Source organism: Chlorocebus sabaeus, chromosome 6 (genome assembly GCF_047675955.1).
Source record: "Chlorocebus sabaeus isolate Y175 chromosome 6, mChlSab1.0.hap1, whole genome shotgun sequence".
NCBI classification, from domain to species: Eukaryota; Metazoa; Chordata; class Mammalia; order Primates; family Cercopithecidae; genus Chlorocebus; species Chlorocebus sabaeus.
Genome location: NC_132909.1, coordinates 7832686 through 7854102, shown reverse-complemented (window position 1 = coordinate 7854102; position 21417 = coordinate 7832686). Strand labels below are relative to the sequence as shown.

General features: G+C 50.5%; 1 protein-coding gene across 3 annotated transcripts in view; it reads left to right on the top strand.

The window, feature by feature from the left end:
* MYH14 (myosin heavy chain 14) overlaps positions 1 to 21417 on the top strand; it is a 102956-nt gene that overhangs the window by 29923 nt on the left and 51616 nt on the right. For all 3 annotated transcript variants that reach the window (XM_037991975.2, XM_037991972.2, XM_037991974.2), the window contains 7 exons: positions 7038 to 7133; positions 9895 to 10013; positions 12098 to 12250; positions 12760 to 12933; positions 13289 to 13462; positions 15298 to 15412; positions 19703 to 19890. In XM_037991975.2, coding sequence (XP_037847903.1) covers positions 7038 to 7133; positions 9895 to 10013; positions 12098 to 12250; positions 12760 to 12933; positions 13289 to 13462; positions 15298 to 15412; positions 19703 to 19890 — 1019 coding nt within the window. The remainder of the gene's footprint in view (positions 1 to 7037; positions 7134 to 9894; positions 10014 to 12097; positions 12251 to 12759; positions 12934 to 13288; positions 13463 to 15297; positions 15413 to 19702; positions 19891 to 21417) is intronic.

Below are 21417 nucleotides of genomic sequence, written 5' to 3'. Positions count from 1 at the left end.
GGCCTCTTGTGGCCTATTGACACAGGGTCTCAGGCCTCTCCCACCCCCACCCCGCTGCATTTCCCAACCATGGTTGCATAATTCCCCGGCCTGCATGACTCCGCAGCTGGGCAGCTGGCACACAAATTCAGACGGTGGCTGCAATGGGGACCTGGGCCTCCCAGCCTGTCCTCTTAGGTCCTGCCTGGCCTCTTGTCACCATGAGCTCATGTGACCCTCCTGGCAGCTGCCCTGCTGTGTGGCGGGTGCAGGCAGCAGCTCTGATTTTTGGAATTCAGAAATAAAAACTTTGCAGCAACCTATGCATGTAGTGACATAACCTGAATGTGGCTAAAGGTCGTACCGACAAAACCAAGCCTTCCCGCTCTTGCCTGGCCCTAGTTCCCCACTGTTAAGCTTCTTGTGTCTCCTTCCAGAAATATTTTAGAAATATAAGAAAAGACACATATTATTTTTCTATAAGAGGAGGCATTCTGGCCGGGCGCGGTGGCTCACGCCTGTAATCCCAGCACTTTGGGAGGCCGAGGCGGGCGGATCACAAGGTCAGGAGATCGAGACCATGGTGAAACCCCGTCTCTACTAAAAATAGAAAAAATTAGCCGGGCGCAGTGGCGGGCGCCTGTAGTCCCAGCTACTCGGGAGGCTGAGGCAGGAGAATGGCGTGAACCCGGGAGGCGGAGCTTGCAGTGAGCCGAGATTGCGCCACAGCACTCCAGCCTGGGCGACAGAGAGAGACTCCATCTCCAAAAAAAAAAAAAAAAAAAAAAAAAAAAAGAGGAGGCATTCTCTAGCCCCACAGCTGATGTTCATCTGTCAACATCACTGTGGTGATAAAAAAAAAAGTGAAGCGATTTCAAAAGTTCCGACCAGGCGCAGTGACACACACCTGTAATCCCAACAGTTTGGGAGGCCGATGCGGGCAGATCACCTGAGGTCAGGAGTTCAAGACCAGCCTGGCCAACATGGTAAAACCAGGTCTCTACTAAAAATACAAAAATTAGCCACATATGGTGGTGTGCACCTGTAGTCCCAGTTACTCGGGAGGCTGAGGCTAGAGAATCACTCAAACCTGGGAGGCAGAGGTTGCAGTGAGCCAAGATCTCACCACTGCACTCCAGCTTGGAGCAGAGCGAGACTCCATCCAAAAAAACAAAAAAGTTCCTGGATGTTGGTTGCTCCAGCTGGCTCCCTACCCTTCCACTGGAGACGCCCCTGGACCCTGGCCCAGCGCTCTGGCCTAGTTTAGTCTGGGCCAGGCAGTGCTAGAGTTAAATACTCAGCTCATCATTGGCTCACTCCTGTAATCCCAACACTTCGGGAGGCCGAGGTGGGAGAATCACTTGAGGCCTGGAGTTTGAGACCAGCCTGAGCAATATGGTGAGACCCTGTCTCTACTAAAAATTTTAAAAATATATATATTAACCAGGTGTGGTGGTGCACACCTGTAGTCCTAGCTGCTTGGGAGGCTGAGGTGGGAGGATTAAGTCCAGGAGTAGGAGGCTACAGTGAGCTATGATTGCACCACTGTACTCCAGGCTGGTGATAGAATGAGACCCCATCTCAAAAAACCCCAAAACAAAGACACAAATTACTCACCCATGGAAGGATGCTCTGGACCACCCTCCCCCTCCACCCACCCACTGCCCTTTCCTACTGACTGGTATATTTTGGCCATAGTTTTGGTTCAAAATGTACAGATGGAGCTCACTCCTTTTTGCAGCTGCATAAGGTTTTATTGTTTATTTTTTATTTATTTATTTATTTATTTTTTGAGACGGAGTCTCGCTGTGTTGCCCAGGCTGGTGTGCGGTGGCCGGATCTCGGCTCACTGCAAGCTCCACCTCCCGGGTTTACGCCATTCTCCTGTCTCAGCCTCCTGAGTAGCTGGGACTACAGGCGCCTGCCACCTCGCCAGGCTAGTATTTTTGTATTTTTTAGTAGAGACGGGGTTTCACCATGTTAGCCAGGATGGTCTCGATCTCCTGATCTCGTGATCCGCCTGCCTCGGCCTCCCAAAGTGCTGGGATTACAGGCTTGAGCCACCGCGCCCGGCCTGGTTTTATTGTTTAAATAAAACTATGATTCTTTCAACCAGTCCCTTGCAGATAGAGCCTTAGGTTGTTTCCATTCCATTACTATTGGAATAATTTAAAAAAAAAAATGCTAAGGCAGTGCAGTGGCTCGTGCCTGTAATCCCAGCACTTTCAGAGGCCAAAGCAGGCAGCTTGCTTGAGCTCAGGAGTTTGAGACCAGCCTGGGCAACATGATGAAACCCCGTCTTTACAAAAAACACAAAAAATTACCTGGGCGTGGTGGTGGGCGCCTTTACTCCCAGCTACTTGGGGGGCTGAGGTGGGAGGATCGCTTGAGCCCGGGAGGTGGAGGCTGCAGTGAGCCGAGATCACGCCCCTGCACTCCAGCCTGGGCGACAAAGTGAGACTCTGGGCCCAAAACAAACAAACAAGCAACTGTGAATATCCTTGTAAGTAGGTTCTTGTGCTCATGTGGAAACAGACCTGTAGGTACAATTCTTAGAAATGAAATGCCGGCTAGGCGCAGTGGCTCACACCTGTAATCCCAGCACTTTGGGAGGCCGAGGCAGGCGGATCACGAAGTCAGAAGTTCGAGACAAGCCTGACCAACATGGTGAAACCCCGTCTCTACTAAAAACACAAAACTTAGATGGGTGTGGTGGTGCATGCCTGTAATCCTGGCTACCCGGGAGACTGAGACAGGAGAATCCCTTGAACCTGGGAGGCGGAGGTTGCCGTGAGCCAAGATCATGCCACTGCACTCCAGCCTGGGCCACAGAGCAAGGCTCTGTCTCAAAAACAGAAAAAAAAAAAAAAGAAAAGAAATGAAATGCCATGTCCAAAGAGATTTGTGATTCTTGTTTGTGTTCAGCATAAAAAAAAGAATCGAACAGCTTTAAGATATAATTCACATGTCACACCATTCACCTATTTAAACTGTGCGATTCCATAGAATTTTGTATATTCACAGAGTTGTGCATCTATCATACAGTCACTTTTAGAACACTTTCAGTAGCCCAAGAAGATAACACATGCCCCTTAGCTATCCCCCCAGGCCCTGTACGCAGCCCCTGGCAACCACTCCTCTGCTTTCTGTCTCTACGGACTTGCCTATTCTGGAGATTTTTGTTCTGTTTTGTTTTTTGAGACGGAGCCTCACTCTGTCACCCAGGCTGGAGTGCAGTGCCCCGATCTTGGCTCACTGCAAGCTCCGCCTCCCGGGTTCACGCCATTCTCCTGCCTCAGCCTCCCGAGTAGCTGGGACTACAGGCGCCCGCCACCACGCCCGGCTAATTTTTTTTGTATTTTTAGTAGAGACGGGGTTTCACCACGTTAGCCAGAATGGTCTCGATCTCCTGACCTTGTGATCCACTCGCCTCGGCCTCCCAAAGTGCTGGGATTACAGGCGTGAGCTGCCACGCCCAACCATGAGCATTTTTTAAATTGCAGAGAATCTACCTTGTCGCCATCCACAGGGTGGCGCTAGTTTCCAGTTCCTCCAGCCATATACGGGGAGCACCTGTGTATCCACCTGCACGCAGCAACCATGGCTGGAAGCTTTTTACGTTTGCTGATGTGGCGGATGAATGAGCTGTCATTACAGTTGCTTTCTGTGTTTTGCTTACAAGGGGTGGAGTTGGTCACCTTTTCACAGACTCTTCTTTTGACAAGAAACAGAGAGTCAGGGAAGTGGGGTGTCCTGTCCTAGGACTCACCCCAATTCAGGAGGAGGAGGCAGAGCCGCGGTGGAATCCACATCTGACCCCAAAGCCAGCCCATGATCCAGAGAGAGAGGCGGACACCTCAGTGTCACCCACAGGGAGCCCAAGGCAGAAAGCATTTGGGGCCAATCAAGGCAGGGTGTCCATCCATCTTCTTCCCCACTTCACATCTCCACCTGCCAGCCCTTGGCACCATAAATGCCATGCTGAGAGGTTCAGCAGGTAGCCTGGGACACAGGGAGGCATGCCGGCCTCTCACATGAGGCATCCGCAGGCTGGGCTTGCTAGTGATGGGCAAGTCTGATGTCAGCAACAAGAGCTGACTGCCAAGTCCTCAGGGCATCAGATGCGCCCCGGGGCCTGGCACAAACACAGCTTCGAAGCCAACTGCAGGAGGCCATTTTAAAGGCCATTGAGGGAAGCCAGGTCTGGACGGGGTCTAAGCTGATGTTAAGGAATGATCATTAAGTTTGCTGGGCCAGATGCGCTGTGGGTCTGTGAGGTTGTGTCCTTCTTTATTTATGTTTTTTTTTTTTTTTTTTTTTTGAGATGGAGTCTAGCTCTGTTGCCCAGGCTGGAGTGGAGTGCGGTGGTGTAATCTCAGCTTAGTCCAGCCTCCGCCTCCCAGCTTCAAGCAGAGCTCCCATTTCAGCCTCCCGAGTAGCTGGGGTTACAGGCGCTTGCCACCACACCCAGCTTATATTTTGTATTTTTGGTAGAGACGGGGTTTCACCATGTTGGCCAGGCTAGTCTTGAACTCCTGACCTCAAGTGATCCACCCGCCTTGGCCATTCAAAGTGCGGGGATTACAGGTGTAAGCCACCACGCCCGGCCTAGGATCCTTCATTTTATCATATCTGCAAAGTCCCTTTTGCCATGAAAGATCACATTCACAGGTCCCAGGGATTCGGTTATGGGTATTGTTGGGGGCTGTTATTCATCCTGCCACCCCCTCTGAAAACATCAGTGTGTATTTCCTAAGAACATTCTTTTACACAACCACAGACCCGCAGTGTCACCAGGAAATCGACTTCAGCACAGTACCATTATCCAGTCCATAGACCTTACACCAGTTGTTCCCCAGCTCCAAAAAAAAATTCTCTCTTGCGCATAATGGAGTTTCGCTCTTGTTCCCCAGGCTGGAGTGCAGTGGCCCGATCTCGGCTTACAGCAACCTCTGTCTCCCGGGTTCAAGTGATTCTCCTGCCTCAGGCTCCCGAGTAGCTGGGGTTACAGGTGCACGCCACCACGCCCGGCTAATTTTGTGTTTTTCATAGAGACACAGTTTCTCCATGTTGGCCAGGCTGGTCTCGAACTCCTGACCTCAGGTGATCCACCCGCCTGGGCCTCCCAAAATGCCGGGATTGCAGGCTTGAACCGCTGTGCCCGGCCCTCTTGCTCTCTTTTTTTCCTAGTCATCACATCTCTTTTTTTTTTTTTTTTTTTTTTTTGAGACGGAGTCTCACTCTGTCGCCCAGGCTGGAGTGCAGTGGTGTGATCTTGGCTCACTGCAAGCTCCACCTCCTGGGTTCACGCCATTCTCCTGCCTCAGCCTCCCGAGTAGCTGGGACTAAAGGCACCCGCCACCACGCCCGGCTAATTTTTTGTATTTTTAGTAGAGATGGGGTTTCACCATGTTAGCCAGGATGGTCTCAATCTCCTGACCTCGTGATCCGCCTGCCTCGGCCTCCCAAAGTGCTGGGATTACAGGCATGAGCCACCGTGCCCAGCCCACATCTCTTTACTCTCCTTCAATCTGGAACTCTTCCTGAGTCTTTATCATTCATGGTTTTGACACTTTGGAAGATTACAGACTGGTTGTTTCGTCTCTATTTGGGTTTGTTTCCCTGCGATTACGTTCCAGTTACGTTTTTGGCAGGAGTATTCCAGAAGAAATGCCGACCTCCCACCCCCACTCACACACACCTTTTTCTAAGCCACTTTTGTGTTGAAGTACAGTATATACACCAATAAAATGAGCACAAGCCCTTGGCATCCAGCTTAGGGGAGTTTTGGGAGGGAACACTCTGTATATCCAGCACCCGGGAGCCCCCCATGTCCCTTCCCACCACCAGTACCCCCTCAAGGTAACCATTATTCTGACTTTTTTTTTTTTTTCTTTTTTGAGACAGAGCCTCGCTCTGTCATCCAGGCTGGAGTGCAGTGGTGTGATCTCAGCTCACTGCAAGCTCCGCCTCCTGGGTTCACACCATTCTCCTGCCTCAGCCTCGCGAGTAGCTGGGACTACAGGTGCCCGCCACCATGCCTGGCTAACTTTTTTTTTTTGTATTTTTAGTAGAGACAGGGTTTCACCATGTTAGCCAGGGTGGTCTCGATATCCTGACCTCGTGATTGTCCACCTCGATATCCCAAAGTGCTGGGATTACAGGCATGAGCCACTGCGCCCAGCCCATTATTCCAACTTCTGAGTATGGAGTTGTGTTGCCTCTTCTTGGGTTTGTTACAAATAGAATCACATGGTGTGCACTTTCTCACCTGGCTTCTTTCACTCGACCGTGTGTTTGTGACATTCATCTGTGTTCAGTGAGGGAAGGGGGCTTTGGAGAAGCCGGTTCCACAGACTCATTGGCTTTGTAAACGTTCCTGGAGCTGGACATCTATAATATGTGTCCTTTTCTGTATGTGTGCTGTGCATACGTATTTACATTCATAAACCTATGCTAACCTATGCTAACCAGTGCAAGTCACAAGAAGCGACTATACTTTTTATTTACCCCCTTTTGCACATAGATAGCAGTAAGCCGCACACAACATTCGTCACCTCCTATTTTTCACTCATTGTGGTAGAAGTCTTTCCATATCACTGTAGACCTTCTTTCATTTCCCTAAGTCCTTTTAAATTCTATTTGCATTGTATCACAAAATACACAACGTAAGCAGACACTGGTTAAGTATCATAGCGATAGGGCAAACCTCAGATATAATAAACTCAAACCAGAATTCACTGATCTGTTCACATATTTCAAGGCCTGCCAGTGTCAAAGATGGAGTCTTTTTTTTTTTTTTTTTTTTTGAGATGGAGTCTTGCTGTATTGCTCAGGCTGATCTCAAACTCCTGGGCTCAAGTGATCCTCCCGCCTCGCCCTCCCAGAGTGCTGGGATTACAGGTGTGAGCTATCACGCCCAGCCCACAAGTGGATTTTAAGATGAGGGGTGGTGATATAATTTGCCTTAAGCTTTTTAAGTTACATTTTTAAGGGGCCAGTTAAGACCACACATCAGGGTCCAGAACCACACGTGACCTCTGTCCTTGTGTCCCCAGCCATGCTGCGGATGGTCTCGGCAGTTCTGCAGTTCGGCAACATCGCCTTGAAGAGAGAGCGGAACACGGATCAAGCCACCATGCCTGACAACACAGGTACTGCCCCCGGCCTGCCTGCCCACGACCCCCAGCCCCCACTCAGGCGGTGCCCAGCCCTCCTGCACCCCTGTCCCACATAGAAAGCACCCCGCTTCCAGCCACACCTGTCTCCATCCCAGGATCACTCTGATTTCCTTCCTTTTTTTTTTTTTTTTTTTTTGAGACGGAGTCTCACTCTGTCGCCCAGGCTGGAGTGCGGTGGTGCTATCTTGGCTCACTGCAAGCTCCACCTCCCAGGTTCATGCCATTCTCCTGCCTCAGCCTCCCGAGTAGCTGGGACTACAGGCGCCCAACACCACGCCTGGCTAACTTTTTGTATTTTTAGTAGAGATGGGGTTTCACCCTGTTAGCCAAGATGGTCTCGATCTCCTGACCTCGGGATCCACCCACCTCGGCCTCCCAATGTGCTGGGATTACAGGCGTGAGCCACCGCACCTGGCCGATTTCCTGCTTTTTGCTGAGTCTTTGCCAAAATAACATCTACCACTCTTTTCCTGACTCTAAAAGTGTGAAAGTGAACCACAGCAGCAAGACAGAGGGGAATAGCAGGAGCCCGTCCTCCCAGACCCTCTCGCCCCACAGGGAGCCACCATTAGCGTTTGGCATAGCTTCTCCAGCCTCTGCAGAGACAGTTCTTTTTGCCTTTCAAGAACAGAATTATAGTCAATATCCCCTACTTTAAACCAAAATAGAAATAGCTATGTTTATTATTATAAAATAATACAAGCTGGAAGGGGAAAAATCGGCATGACAGAAAAGTAGAAAGGAAGAGAGAGGATTACCCACAATCACCTGTAATCCCAGCACTTTGGGAGGCCAAGGCGGGTGGATCACTTGAGGCCATGAGTTCGAGACCAGCCTGGCCAACATGGCAAAACTCCTTCTCTACTAAAAATACGAAAATTAACTGGGAGTGGTGGCGAGTGCCTGTAGTCCCAGCTACTCGGGAGGCTGAGGCAGGAGAATTGCTTGAACCCGGGAGGCGGAGGTTGCCATGAGCCGAGATTGTGCCATTGCACTCTAGCCTGGGCAATGGAGCAAGAATCTGTCTCCAAAAAAAAAAAAGGAAGAAAAAGAAAGACAATTACCCGTAATCATACCCCCAGAGATAATTGCTGCTCACATTTTGGGATGTGTCTCTCTGGGCTTTGTTCTGTGTCTGTATCACTGTGGATATAGATTGTCACAGAAATGGAATCGTGCTTCACCCGCTCTTCCCCTGGAGACAGCAAGAGCTTTCTGTCCTGGTTATGAAATCCGACAGGCTCATTTCTAAAAGCTGCACAGCACAGAAAATAGGAGGACAGGATGCATTACCCCACGATGCTGCTGGTAACAGCATTACCTGAGGCAGCTGGGGGCTCTGTACATAGGCACCCGGCAGGTGTGCCCTGCACACACATTTACTCATTTGTTTTACAAAACTGGAGTCAGACCCTGCAAACTGTTTTGAAACCTGCTTTTTTTCCCCCCGAATGCTTTGGGGATAATTTTCAGGTTATTCACAAGAACTCTACTGAGATCCCTTCCCTCCCTTCCTCCTTCCCTCCCTCCTTTCCTCCCTCCTTCCTTCCTTCCTTTAGACAGAACTGTATTGGGATTCCCTCCCCTCCCTCCCTTCCTTCCTCCCTTCCTCCCTCCTTTTTTCCCTCCCTCCCTCCTTCCTTCCTTCCTCCCTTCCTCCCTCCTTTTTTCCCTCCCTCCCTCCGTCCTTCCTTCCTTCCTTCCTTCCTCCCTTCCTCCCTTCCTTCCTCCCTCCTTTTTTCCCTCCCTCCCTCCCTCCTTCCCTCCTTCCCTCCTTCCTTCCTTCCTTCCCTCCTTCCTTCCTTCCTTCCTTCCTTCCTTCCTTCCTTCCTTCCTTCCTTCCTTCCTTCCTTCCTTTCTCCCTTCCTTCCTTCCTTCCTTCCTTCCTCTTTTAGATGAAGTCTCACCCAGGCTGGAGTGCAGTGGCACCATCTCAGCTCACTGTAGCCTCCATCTCCCATGTTCAAGCAATTCTCCCTGCCTCAGCCTCCCGAGTATCTGGGATTACAGGCACGCACCACCATGTCAGGCTAATTTTTGTATTTTTAGTACAAACGGGGTCTCACCATGTTGGCCAGGTTGGTCTCAAACTCCTGACCTCAGGTAATCTGCCTACCTTGGCCTCCTAAAGGGCCTCCCTGGGATTACAGGCAGGAGTCACCGTGCCCGCCTCCAGTGTAGCTTTTAGTGACTGCAGAACATTCTTTCAAATGGGCCAGGCACCTGTAATCCCAGCTGCTCAGGAGCTGAGGCAGGAGAATCACTTGAACCAGGGAGGCAGAGGTTGTAGTGAGCTGAGATTGCATCACTGCACTCCAGCCTGGGTGATGAGAGCCAAACTCTGTCTCGAAAACAAAACAAAACAACAACAACGACAAAAAACACATGCAGAATATTCTTTCAAATGGATGAAGCCCGACCCATCTAACCAACGCCCGCTTCTTGGGCCCTCAGGTTGTTTCCTGGTTTTCTCCGATTATAAACAACACTGCTCTGAACATCCTCGTGGTGTGGTCTTTGCTCACGTGTGGGTTATTTTGCCAGTTCTGGTTCCTGGAAAGAGAACAGCTGGGCAGAGAACGTACACACTTTTGGGACTCGTAATGCCTCTCCTGGGAAAGGCGGGGCCCGTCTTCTGCTCCCCCAGCAGTGTGGGGAACGGTGCCCTCTCCCTTGCTGGGCAGCAAGCGCCTCTTCCCAGTGCTGATTGGATCTTGGTGCCTCTCGCCCTCAGCTGCACAGAAGCTCTGCCGCCTCTTGGGACTGGGGGTGACGGATTTCTCCCGAGCCTTGCTCACGCCTCGCATCAAAGTTGGCCGAGACTATGTGCAGAAAGCCCAGACGAAGGAACAGGTAGGCAGGGCCGGCGGCGGGAGGCACAGGAAGAGCCAGGCACCCTGGCCCTGGGTCTTTAAACAGCGTATGCCATTTTTCCCACCACGCAACATTTTGCTGAGTGCACGCTGTGTTACCGATCCTGGTCGAGGTGCCAGGAATAAAAGCAGTCGTCAAGACAAATACCAGGCCCTCAGGGACCTCAAGTGATAGTAAGGAAATGGATAATAAAAGTTAAACGGGATGTGGCTGGGAGTGGTGGCTCGCGCCTGTAATCCCCGCACTGTGGGAGGCCAAGGTGGGAGGATTGCTTGAGCCCGCGAGTTTGACGCTGCAGTGAGCCATGATTGCACTACTGCACTCCAGCCTGGGTGACAGAGTGAGACTCTGTCTCTAAAAAAATAAAAAAGTTAAAAAATTTAACAACAATTTAAAAGAACAGGATAAAAATGCAACATGGTATTCTAGAAAAACAAAAAACAAAAGCTCAGGATGGTTTTAGATGGTGACAGCACCTATGAAGGGGAGGTGTGGTTGGTCAGGGAAGTCCTCTCTAAGGACATAATATTCGAGGGGAGACCTAGATGGTTTGAGGCAGACGGAACCGCAAGTGTAAAGGCCCTGGGGGTGGAGCAGGCTTGGGGAGTTGGGAGCATTAAGAGGGTCAGTGAAGCTGGGTGTGGTGGCTCACGCCTGTAATCCCAGCACTTTGGGAGGCCAAAGAGGACAGATTGAGCTCAGGACAGATTGAGTTCAAGACTAGCCTGGGCAACATGGTGAAACTCCATCTCCACTAAAATATAAAAATTAGCTGGGCGTGTGGCACACACCTGTAGTTCCAGCTACTCGAGAGGCTGAGACACGAGAATCACCTGAACCTAGGAGGCAGAGGTTGCAGTGAGCTGAGATCATGCCACTGCACTCCAGCCTGGGTGACAGAGCGAGACTCTGTCAAAAAAAAAAAAAAGGGAAGGAAGGGAGGGAGGAAGGAAGGAAGGAGAGAGAGAGAGAGAAAGGAAAGAAAGAGAAAGAAAGAAAGAGAGAGAGAAAGAAAAAGAAGGAAAGAAGGAAAAGGGAAGGAAGGAAGGAAGGAAGGAAGGAAGGAAAGAAAGAAAGAAAGAAAGAAAGAAAGAAAGAAAGAAAGAAAGAAAGAAAGAAAGAAAGAAAGAAAGAAGAAAGAAAGAGAAAGAAAGAAAGAAAGAATTGAAGGAGGTCAGGTCAGTGAGGCTAAAGAGGAAGGGAGAGAGGGTGGGTGAATCCACAGTCAGAAATAACAGCAAGGGGCAGATCATGCAAGGTCTTAGGGGCCACAGTAAGGAGGTGAGTTTTATTCAAAGTACATAGGAGGCCAGTGAGGTTTTAAGCCAGGGAGTGGCCTAATTCAGTTTGTCTTTCACAGAAAGATCCCCTAGGCTGCTGCATGGAGAGTTGGGTTCAGGGATGCAGGTAGAGGTGGGGAGACTTAAGGAGGCTGCAGCCAGAGTCTTGGCAATCATGGGAGCTCACACCAGGGTGGTGGCAGGGAGGGTGGAGTGGAGCGACCACAGGCCAGGGAGGGTTTCGGAATCCAGCTTTTGGGCAGAGGCCTCTGCTGGCCCTAGGCTGGGCAGTGAGGTGCCCGGATGAAGTAGATGCTGGGGGGGACAAGAGGAGTTTGGGAGCCACACTGACCCTGGTTCAAGCTCAGCTGGGGTACTGTTGTTAGTTCTCATTTTACAGAGGAGAAAACTGAGGCACAGAGAGGTTTATTCACATGCCTGAGGTCACACAGCCCCCAAGTGGCAGAGCTGGGATTCGAACCCAGGTTGTCCGGCTCCAGAGTCCACACTGTTAACCACTGTGCGGTAGAAACTGGTTTGAGGGGTGAGGGGAGGATTCAAGGGCTCACACACCCGAGCCTGTCACATAGTACCTGACGCACAGTCGGACTTCAGGAATGTCTGCCTGTTGTTCGTGGCATTGTTCTTGATGGTATTTCTGGTCAAGGAGCTGGGAGGCGACCTTAAGGGGGATGAGCTGGGGGCCCTTCCCCGGTCCACCTCTGACGTCTTTCAGTCTGCTGATGTGCAGGCTGCACCCTTACCACCAGCCCTGCCCCACAGGCTGACTTCGCGCTGGAGGCCCTGGCCAAGGCCACCTATGAGCGCCTCTTCCGCTGGCTGGTTCTGCGCCTCAACCGGGCCTTGGACCGCAGCCCCCGCCAAGGCGCCTCCTTCCTGGGCATCCTGGACATCGCGGGCTTTGAGATCTTCCAGGTCCGCCCTCATGCTGGGAGGGGGATGCCGACTTCCTCACTCCGGTCCTGGTCCTTTCTGAAGCCCTGGGTCTCTCCCCTTCTCCCTGGTCTCTGTCCCCCCCTCTCTCTCTGAGTCTCTGTTCCTCTCTCTCTGGGTCTCTGTCCCCTGTCTCTGGGTCTCTGTCCCTCTCTCTCTCTGTCCCCCTCTCTCTGGATCTCTCTCCCCCTCTCTCTATGTCTCTGTCCCCTGTCTCTGGGTCTCTGTCCCTGTCTCTCTGGGTCTCTGTCCTTCTTTCTCTGGTCTCTGTCCCCCGTCTCTGGGTCTCTGTCCCCGTCTCTCTCTGGGTCTCTATCCCCCTCTCTCTGGGTCTCTGCCTCCCTCTCTCTCTGGGTCTCTGTCCCCCTCTCTCTCTGGGTCTCTGTCCCCTGTCTCTGGGTCTCTGTCCCCCCTCTCTGGGTCTCTGTCCCCTGTCTCTGGGTCTCTGTCCTTCTCCATCCTCCTGGCTCATGTGTCCTGCGTCCCTGCAGCTGAACTCCTTCGAGCAGCTCTGCATCAACTACACCAACGAGAAGCTGCAGCAGCTCTTCAACCACACCATGTTCGTGCTGGAGCAGGAGGAGTACCAGCGTGAGGGAATCCCCTGGACCTTCCTCGACTTTGGCCTCGACCTGCAGCCCTGCATCGACCTCATCGAGCGGCCGGTGAGCCCAGGCCCCTCCCAGCCCACACAGGGTTCGGTTCCATCTCTCCCAGCATCTGCATGACCACGGTCTAGCTCCTCCTCTGCTGGGCCTCAGGATGCCCCATGGGTTCTGTGAGGAAGGTGACAGCACCTGCTTCCTCGATCTTTTGTGACCATAGGTGATTAGGGCCCAGAACGTGCCTGCCACAGGGCCCAGCTTGAATCATTCGTTTAATCAGGGCTCTCACTGTAACAGTCGTTCTCACATTTGTTTTTATGTCCAAGTGTGACTTCTAAGAGCTAAAAATCAGCAGCCACCTGAGTGTTCAATATTTGGGGGTCTGACTTACTCTCCCCCTGCTGTCGATGGCCAGGCCAACCCCCCTGGACTCCTGGCCCTGCTGGACGAGGAGTGCTGGTTCCCAAAGGCCACAGACAAGTCATTTGTGGAGAAGGTAGCCCAGGAGCAGGGCGGCCACCCCAAGTTCCAGCGGCCGAGGCAACTGCGGGATCAGGCCGACTTCAGTGTTCTGCACTATGCGGGCAAGGTAGGGGCTGGGGCCAGCCTTGGAGCATGTGAATGGGAGTGGGGATCAAGAGGTCTCCACTGGCTACAGATGGTGGGAGGGTTTAGAGGGAAAACCGGGTCCTCCTGAGGGCCAGACAAACAGAGCAGGGGCTAGGAGACCCCAGGGAGGAGCAAGGACTCTGTCCGATGGGATCACCAAAAACTTCCTCAAAGAGGTGATATTTGCAGTGGGTTTTGAGGGATGGATAGGAGTTCATCGGGAGGTGATCTATGTGCATTTTATCCACTTATTCAGCAGACGTGTGCGGGCTGCCATTTGTGTGCCCAGCTCGGTGCCGAGCAAAGCTGGATACACAGATCAAACATGGTTTCTCTCCTCACAAAGATCCCTATCTAGGAGGGAGGCAAATACAGACCATCAGGATATAAGGTCAATAGGTGTTTGAATGGAGGCAGCTGAGGGTAGTGTCAGAGCCCAGAAGAGAAATATCTGGGAAAGCTTCACAGAAGAAAATATGCTCGATCTCAAATCTCAGCCAAGGGCCAGCAAACGTTTTCTGTAAAGGGTCCGACAGTAAATAGTTTCAGCTTTGTGGGCCAGACGGTCTCTGTCACACAATTCTACTGTGGTGACACGAAAAGAACCACAGATAATACATAAGTATCTTCAAGCCCCCAGGGAAAAAGAAAGAAAAAACAGAGTGAGATACAGTCTGGAGGGCTTTCCTGCCCCCCCCCCCCCGCCAAAAGGCCCCCATGAGTTTGACTATGAAGACATAAATGAAGGTTCTATTCCAATAAAACTTTTTTTTTTTTTTTTGAGACAGAGTCTCCCTCTGTCACCCAGGCTGGAGTACAGTGGCGCGATCTCGGCTCACTGCAACCTCCACCTACCGGGTTCAAGCAATTCTTCTGCCTCAGCCTCCCCAGTAGCTGGGATTACAGGCGCCTGCCACCATGCCCGGCTAATTTTTGTATTTTTAGTAGAGACAAGGTTTCACCATGTTGGCCAGGCTGCTCTCGAACTCCTAACCTTAGTTGATCCACCCGCACAGGCCTCCCAAAGTGCTGGGATTACAGGTGTGAGCCACTGCGCCCGGCCTGTTCCAATAAAAGTATTTGCAAAAAGAGGTGGCGGGCTGGATTTTGCCCGTGAGCCATAGTTTACTGATCCCTGGTTTTGATGATGTGGACCAGGCAGCCCCAGAGGATGGGCAAAGAGTGGGAAGGGCTGTCCAGGCGGAGGGAACAGCATAGACAATGGCTAGGAGGCAGGAGATTCCATGTGTTCTGTGTGTAGCCCTCAGTTTCTTCCCCAGACACAATCCAGAACTCCCCTTGTACCCAGCCCTCTGCTATGCCATGAGTCAGATCTGGGCCCTGCCCTCGGGGGGCGCTGTCTGGTGGGGGGCACATATGCAGAGAATTGTAGTGGCCAAGATCGTGACTCTGTGGAGCCCCAACACAAAGCCCTGAGTACCCAGAAAGAGCCAGTCTTGTGAAATCCAGAGACAGAACCCCAGGTGGCAGGAACCGCAGGGGTAAAACCCCGAGGTGGGAGTAAGCTCGCGTGTTTAAGGAGCAGTGCGGAGGCCAGGGTGGCTGGAGAGGAACGAGGAAGAAAGTGGTGGCAGTGGAGGTCACAGAGGTCTCTATGGCAGGGGACATAGAGAAGAAGGAGAGAGAGGGGGCCATGCCAGTGGGGTGCAGTTCAGAGTATGGACACAAGGTGGTACCAGTGCTCTCTTGTCCATGGTGAGCTCCAGACCTCAGAGCTTCTGGAAGGCTCCTTAGGAAATCCAGAGAATGTCTGAGCCTGCAAGTCATTGCCCTCCTCTACCTGACTTCATTCAGGTCGACTACAAGGCCAACGAGTGGCTGATGAAAAACATGGACCCTCTGAATGACAATGTCGCAGCCCTGCTTCACCAGAGCACAGACCGGCTGACGGCAGAGATCTGGAAAGATGGTGAGGACCTGCTTCCCTGGCTCCAGCCCTGGGGGTCTTTGCAGCCATTCTCCCAACCCAGAGTGTGAGCACTTTTGTTTCAGAGGCTGAGATCTGAACCTGAGTTTTCTGCTCAGACCCAGAACAGCCCGTGTCACAAATAGTATTTCAAATCAGTGATGGATGGATCCATAGATTAATTGATTGATTTGATTGATAAGCCAGCATCCTTCTCAAAGATAAAACACTCCCCCTTAATCAGAAACAAGACAAAGATACCCACTAACACTGCTGTTAAACATCGCTTTTTTTTTTTTTTTTTTTAGCAATACTAGCCTATGCAATCAGACCAGAAAAAAATATGAATGTCAAAAAGGAAGAGGTAAACTTATTGTTTGTAGATGGCCTGTGTTCTCTAAAAAATTAAGAGATTTGGCCAGGCATGGTGGCTCACGCCTGTAATCCCAGCACTTTGGGAGGCCAAGGTGGGCAGATCACTTGAGGTCAGGAGTTCAAGACCAGCCTGGCCAATATGGTGAAACCCCATCTCTACTAAAAGTACAAAAATTAGCCAGGTGTGGTGGCACATGCCTGTAGTCTCAGCTACTTGGGAGGCTGAGGCAGGAGAATCACTTGAACCTGGGAGATGGAGATTGCAGTGAGCCAAGATTGTGCCACTACAATCCAGCCTGGGTGACAGAGTAAGACTGTCTCAAAAAAAAAAAAAAAAAAAAAAAAAATCTACTAAAAAATAATTTATAACAACCAGAGAACACAGAATGATGATGTTTTGCAGGTCAGTCAACTTTTAGGCTTTGCTTTGTTTTCTTACAAAGTTCCCTTCAAGCCCCCAGGGAAGAAGAAAGAAAGAAAGAACAGACTGAGATACAGTTTTGGAGGGCTTTCCTTCCCTAAAAAGGCCCCCATGAGTTTGACTGTCTTTTTCGATTGACACTTCTAGGGGTCATAGGCAGAGATGTCAAATGCCCTGTGGTAGGACTCTGACCTTTTCCAAGCCTTTTCTGCCACCGCCCCCATCCCCACCCCCATCCTTAGAGGAGGTTTGAGAAATGGTTTTAGAAAGCTGGCAGAACTAGCATCCTGTTTTTTCCAGGTTACAACTTTCTGGCATTTGTCAGTTTGCCTTTTTCTTTTATTGAAGTGAAAAGGCAGCTGTAGAAATACCAGTCCATGCAATTTGGCAAATTGAGTGGCTCCCAAATGAGCAAGACAAGTGGTTCCCAAAACACACTCACAGAGCAAAAGAGCATGGAGGGTCTTGATCTTGTGAGCTGATGCTAGAAAGATAGATTTTATGTTTGTGTCTCATGTAGTATTTACACAGGAGATTGGAAAGCAGGGTTTGATGTTCAGGAACAGAACCAGATTATGCTATGAGAATCATCTCCCGGCTGAAAATCTGCTGCCCTTTTAAATCCCCTCTTCATAAACACCTGATTCTCTACAGTGAGCCCTCATTTGTCACACTCTGTGTATGCCTGACTCGCAGAGGGTTCCAAAAGAAAAAGTGGAAGCTGCAAAACCTGCTGGCTCAGCCTCCCAAGTAGCTGGGTAGCTGCCATAATGTCACTTCCTCCATAATCCTCCTAAACAAAGGCAGTCACGAGGTCTTCCCAGATTCAAGGAGCTGCAAGACACAGGCAAAGGGTGTCAATACAGAGAAAAGTGGGGAATCGGGGCCAGTTTTGCCCAACCTATACTAGAGCTGCTTTGAGCCCAGAATTGTATGCCCATCATCCTGACAGCCCAGGGAAAAAGGTAAATGAGATTAGCTCTCTTCTGAGAGGCAAAAACAACAAGTGGCCTGGGAGCATCAAGTTCATTCTTGAGCTTCCTGGCAGCCAGAGCAAAAAGGGCTACCTATTAAAATAGATACAACCTCTAGAGGGAGAGATTTTTTATTCTTTGCACTGAATTCTTACAGAGGACATTTGTCCTTTTGGCCAACAGTGTGTGGATACAAAGATGAATAGGAATTCAAAAGCTTATGGCCAACATTCTGGTTTTCCCTCTTGCTTTGCTCTGTTCTGTGCTGTTGACTAATAACCCTTTCCTCTCTTTCTTCCTGCCACCTCCTTTCCTTCCCCTCTTTTCATGCATCTCTCCCCGACATCTCTCTGCCATCTCCCCTCCACCCACCCACACATCTGTCCTCACTCCCCAGAACACGGGGGTTTCCAGCAGTTCTCTTTCCTTGGCTCCTTCCCACCGTCGCCCCCAGGATCTGCAGAGAGGTGCAGCTCTGCTGTTTCTCCACCAGGGGGTGGGTGTCTCTGTGCATCAATGGGTGAGGCTTGCTGGAGGAGGAGGGTGGACCTGTTGGGCTGGGGACCTGGTTTTGAACATCTGTCCCCTCTCCTCTCACTGTGGAGGTCTCTCACTCTTCCTATCCCTCCTTGTTGGCTCCCTCGGAAGTTTCCAGACTCTGTAGCAGCAGAACGCCTTCTTCTAACTAAACTGCATGTAAAAGTACAAACAGGTGTGATAGTGCCAGCTGGCGTTTCTTGAGCACTTACTATGTGCCGTTCACCATGTGAAGCCCCTTTAGAATTATCAGCACCTCATTTGTGTAATGGGGTAATAGTACTAACACCTCATGAGGTGAGTGTTAGTACTATTACCCCATTACACAAATGAGGAAACTAAAGCACAGAGAGGTTAAGTAACTTGCTGAGGTCACACAGCCAGTAAGTGGCAGAGCTGGGATTTGAACCCAGGACATCAGATTTCAGAACTTTAGCTCTTATCTGTGCTATGAGGACTTCATAAATGATAATTATCATTTTGAAAATGACAGGGAGTATGGGATAGGGGAGACAGTTGAAGCTGGGGAAGAAAATAACATATTTGAGCCCCTGCCATGACTTGGCCCTGCCCTAAGCACAGATTATCTAGTTGATGGCTGATGGCCCTTGAATGGGATGATTTTTGAAGGACATCAGATTCCGCCCTAGCTGTGGGTTCCTGAGGAACCTGGCATGATTTAACCCATAGAATTTGGGCCAGGTGCATTGAGTCACCCTTATAATCCCAGCGCTTTGGGAGGCCAAGGTGAGAGGATCACTTGAGGCCAAGAGTTTGAGATTAGCCTGAGCAACACAGGAAGACCCCGTCTCTAAAAATAAATGTAAAAATCAGTGGTGTGCGCCTGTAGTCCCAACTACTTGGGAAGCTAAGGTAGGAAGATCACTTGAGCCTAGGAGGTTGAGGCTGCAGTGAGCTGTGATCACTCCACTGTACTCCAGCCTGGGTGACAGCGAGACCATGTCTCAGAAAACAAACAAAACAGAATTCGAGACAGTACCGATGGAAGGAGTGGATATTTTTCGGATATTTTTCACTACCCAAAGCAGCACCACCAAGTGGCAATAGAGAAAATAGAATCTTTTTGTTGAGACGGAGTCTCGCTCTGTTGCCCAGGCTGGAGTGCAGTGGCGTGATCTTGGCTCACGGCAACCTCTGCCTCCCAGGTTCAAGTGATTCTCCTGCCTCAGCCTCCCAAGTAGCTGGGATTATAGGCACGCACCACCACACCTGCCTAATTTTTTGTATTTTTAGTAGAGAGGGGGTTTCACCATGTTGGCCAGGCTGGCCTCGAACTCCTGACCTCAGGTGATCCACCCGCCTTGGCTTCCCAAAGTGCTGGGATTCTAGGCATGAGCCACCACACCCTGCCAAGAAAATAAAACCTCTATGAAATCAGGCATTCTGGAAAAATGGTTAACATGGAGATCGTTTGCCCTATTTCAAATATTGCATATAATGCAATAATTTATTACATCTTGTACTATGTTTCAGATTCCTAAAATGCAACTGCAGTGATTATGTTATCACTGTTTTCTCGCTCTGTGCCTCAGTTTCCAAATCTATAAAATGGGAATGATTCTTACAGGCTTATAAAGCCATTGATGTAAATTGCTTTGAGCAGTGCCTGCCAGAGCATCTATGCTAGGTAAGCATTTGCTGTTATTGTCATCATTTATTGTTAAGGAAAACAGAGATCATGTCCTTGAAGAGAAGAAGGGTCAAAGACCAGGGTTTGAGAGGACTCCTACTGTCTGGGTTCTAATCTTGGATCTTCATTTCCTAAGCTGTGTGACCTTAAGCACATTCTCCTACCCTTCAGAGCCTCTGTCCAATGGAGCTGATAATAACTACCTTACAGGCTGTGTGAGGTCCTTCATATGTAAAGTGTCAGTTGTGATAAATGATAAGACCCTTGACCTTTGGCCCCGGTCCCTAAAACTGACCCCTGACCTCCTTCTGTCTCTCTGTATCTCCATCTGACAGTGGAGGGCATCGTGGGGCTGGAACAGGTGAGCAGCCTGGGTGATGGCCCACCAGGTGGCCGCCCCCGCCGGGGTATGTTCCGAACAGTGGGACAGCTCTACAAGGAGTCCCTGAGCCGCCTCATGGCCACACTCAGCAACACCAACCCCAGTTTTGTCCGCTGCATTGTCCCCAACCACGAGAAGAGGGTGAGTGACTCAGCCTGGGGAGGAAGGGATGGCTGTGGCCGTGGGTTAAGGTTTGGCCTCTGGACTTGGCTGGAGCCACATCTGATTTGAGGACCCTCTCTGATTGACTGTGTGGCTTTGAGCAAATTGCTTCTGTTCCTAGGCTCAGGGTCCGGTTGGGAAAATTCATCCATTCATATAACTTAAATGTATTGAGCACCTACCGTGCTGGGAACAGGTAGTGGGGAGGCACTGGAGAGAAAAGCACAGCCAACTCCTGTTCTCAGGGAGCTCACAGTTTCATGGGGAGCACAGACATTCATCTAACCACCCACAATGAATGCCCAGTTAAATCTGTAGGGGTGGTAAGTGTCACATAGGGCTTGATCTGGTCAGTGAAGTTAGGGAAGGCCCCCTGGGGGAGGCGATGACTGAGCCCTGAAGGATACGTGGTATTCCAGACAGAGAACAGTCTGTACAAAGGTCCAATGGTAGGATGGAGCATGCGAGGTACAAGGGATAGAAGAAGGCCATCAGGGCTGGGGTTGTTGCATAGGTGCGACAAGACCATGGCCAACCTCACTGGCCACTGATTTCATGTTGAGAAAATCAGAGAATGGGCCCTACAGAGAAGGGTCAATGGGAATGCAAAAGTACGCTGTTTGCCATGCTGCCCAGGCTGGTATCGAACTCCTGAGCTCAAGCGATCCACCCGCCTTGGCCTCCCAAAGTGCTGGGATTACAGGCATGAGCCACCACGCTCGGCCTGAGATCCCATCTTTTATCAAATCTAAGACATGTATTCCTCCCCACTAGCGTCTCTGAAGTCGAGATGTAGCTTACTGTCAATGGCCTGTCGGGGTTTAATTGCCAGGCTTTTTCCTTTCTTGGTGGCATATTTAATGAGAGCATGTGCCATTTAAATTTTTGTACTGTTTAGATTTTTGCCATTTGTGTATTACTGTTGAAAAGAGAAAAGGCGGCCTGGCACGGTGGCTCATGCCTGTAATCCCAGCACTTTGGGAGGCTGAGGTGGGAGGACTGCTTGAGCCCAGGAGTTCAAGACCAGCCTGGGCAATGGCAAAACCCCATCTGTACTCAAAATACAAAAATTAGCTGGGCATAGTGGCGGGCGCCTATAATCCCAGCTACTCAGGAGGCTGAGGCAGGAGAAGCTCTTGAACCTGGGAGGCGGAGGTTGCAGTCAGCTGAGATCATGCCATTGCACTCCAGCCTGGGCAAGAGAGCAAGACTGTCCTAAACAAACAAACAAACAAACAAAAACCATGATTTACCAGCTTTGGACAGACATCAGCTTCCCAGGAGGCCTTTTGGCAACTCTCCTGCGTGCAAATTCAGCCCTGCCCACCTCCCTCCCTGAGGATCTTTTCTCCTTAGCACTTAGTATTTCTTCTTTATTAGTGACTGCTTCACCTAGGGTATTTCCAGTTTCTCTCACTGAACTCTCAGTTCCCCAGGGAAGGCATTTCCCCCTGGCTTGAGCATTGCTGTGTTCCCAGGGCCTAGAACAGTTCCTAGGCACCTAGT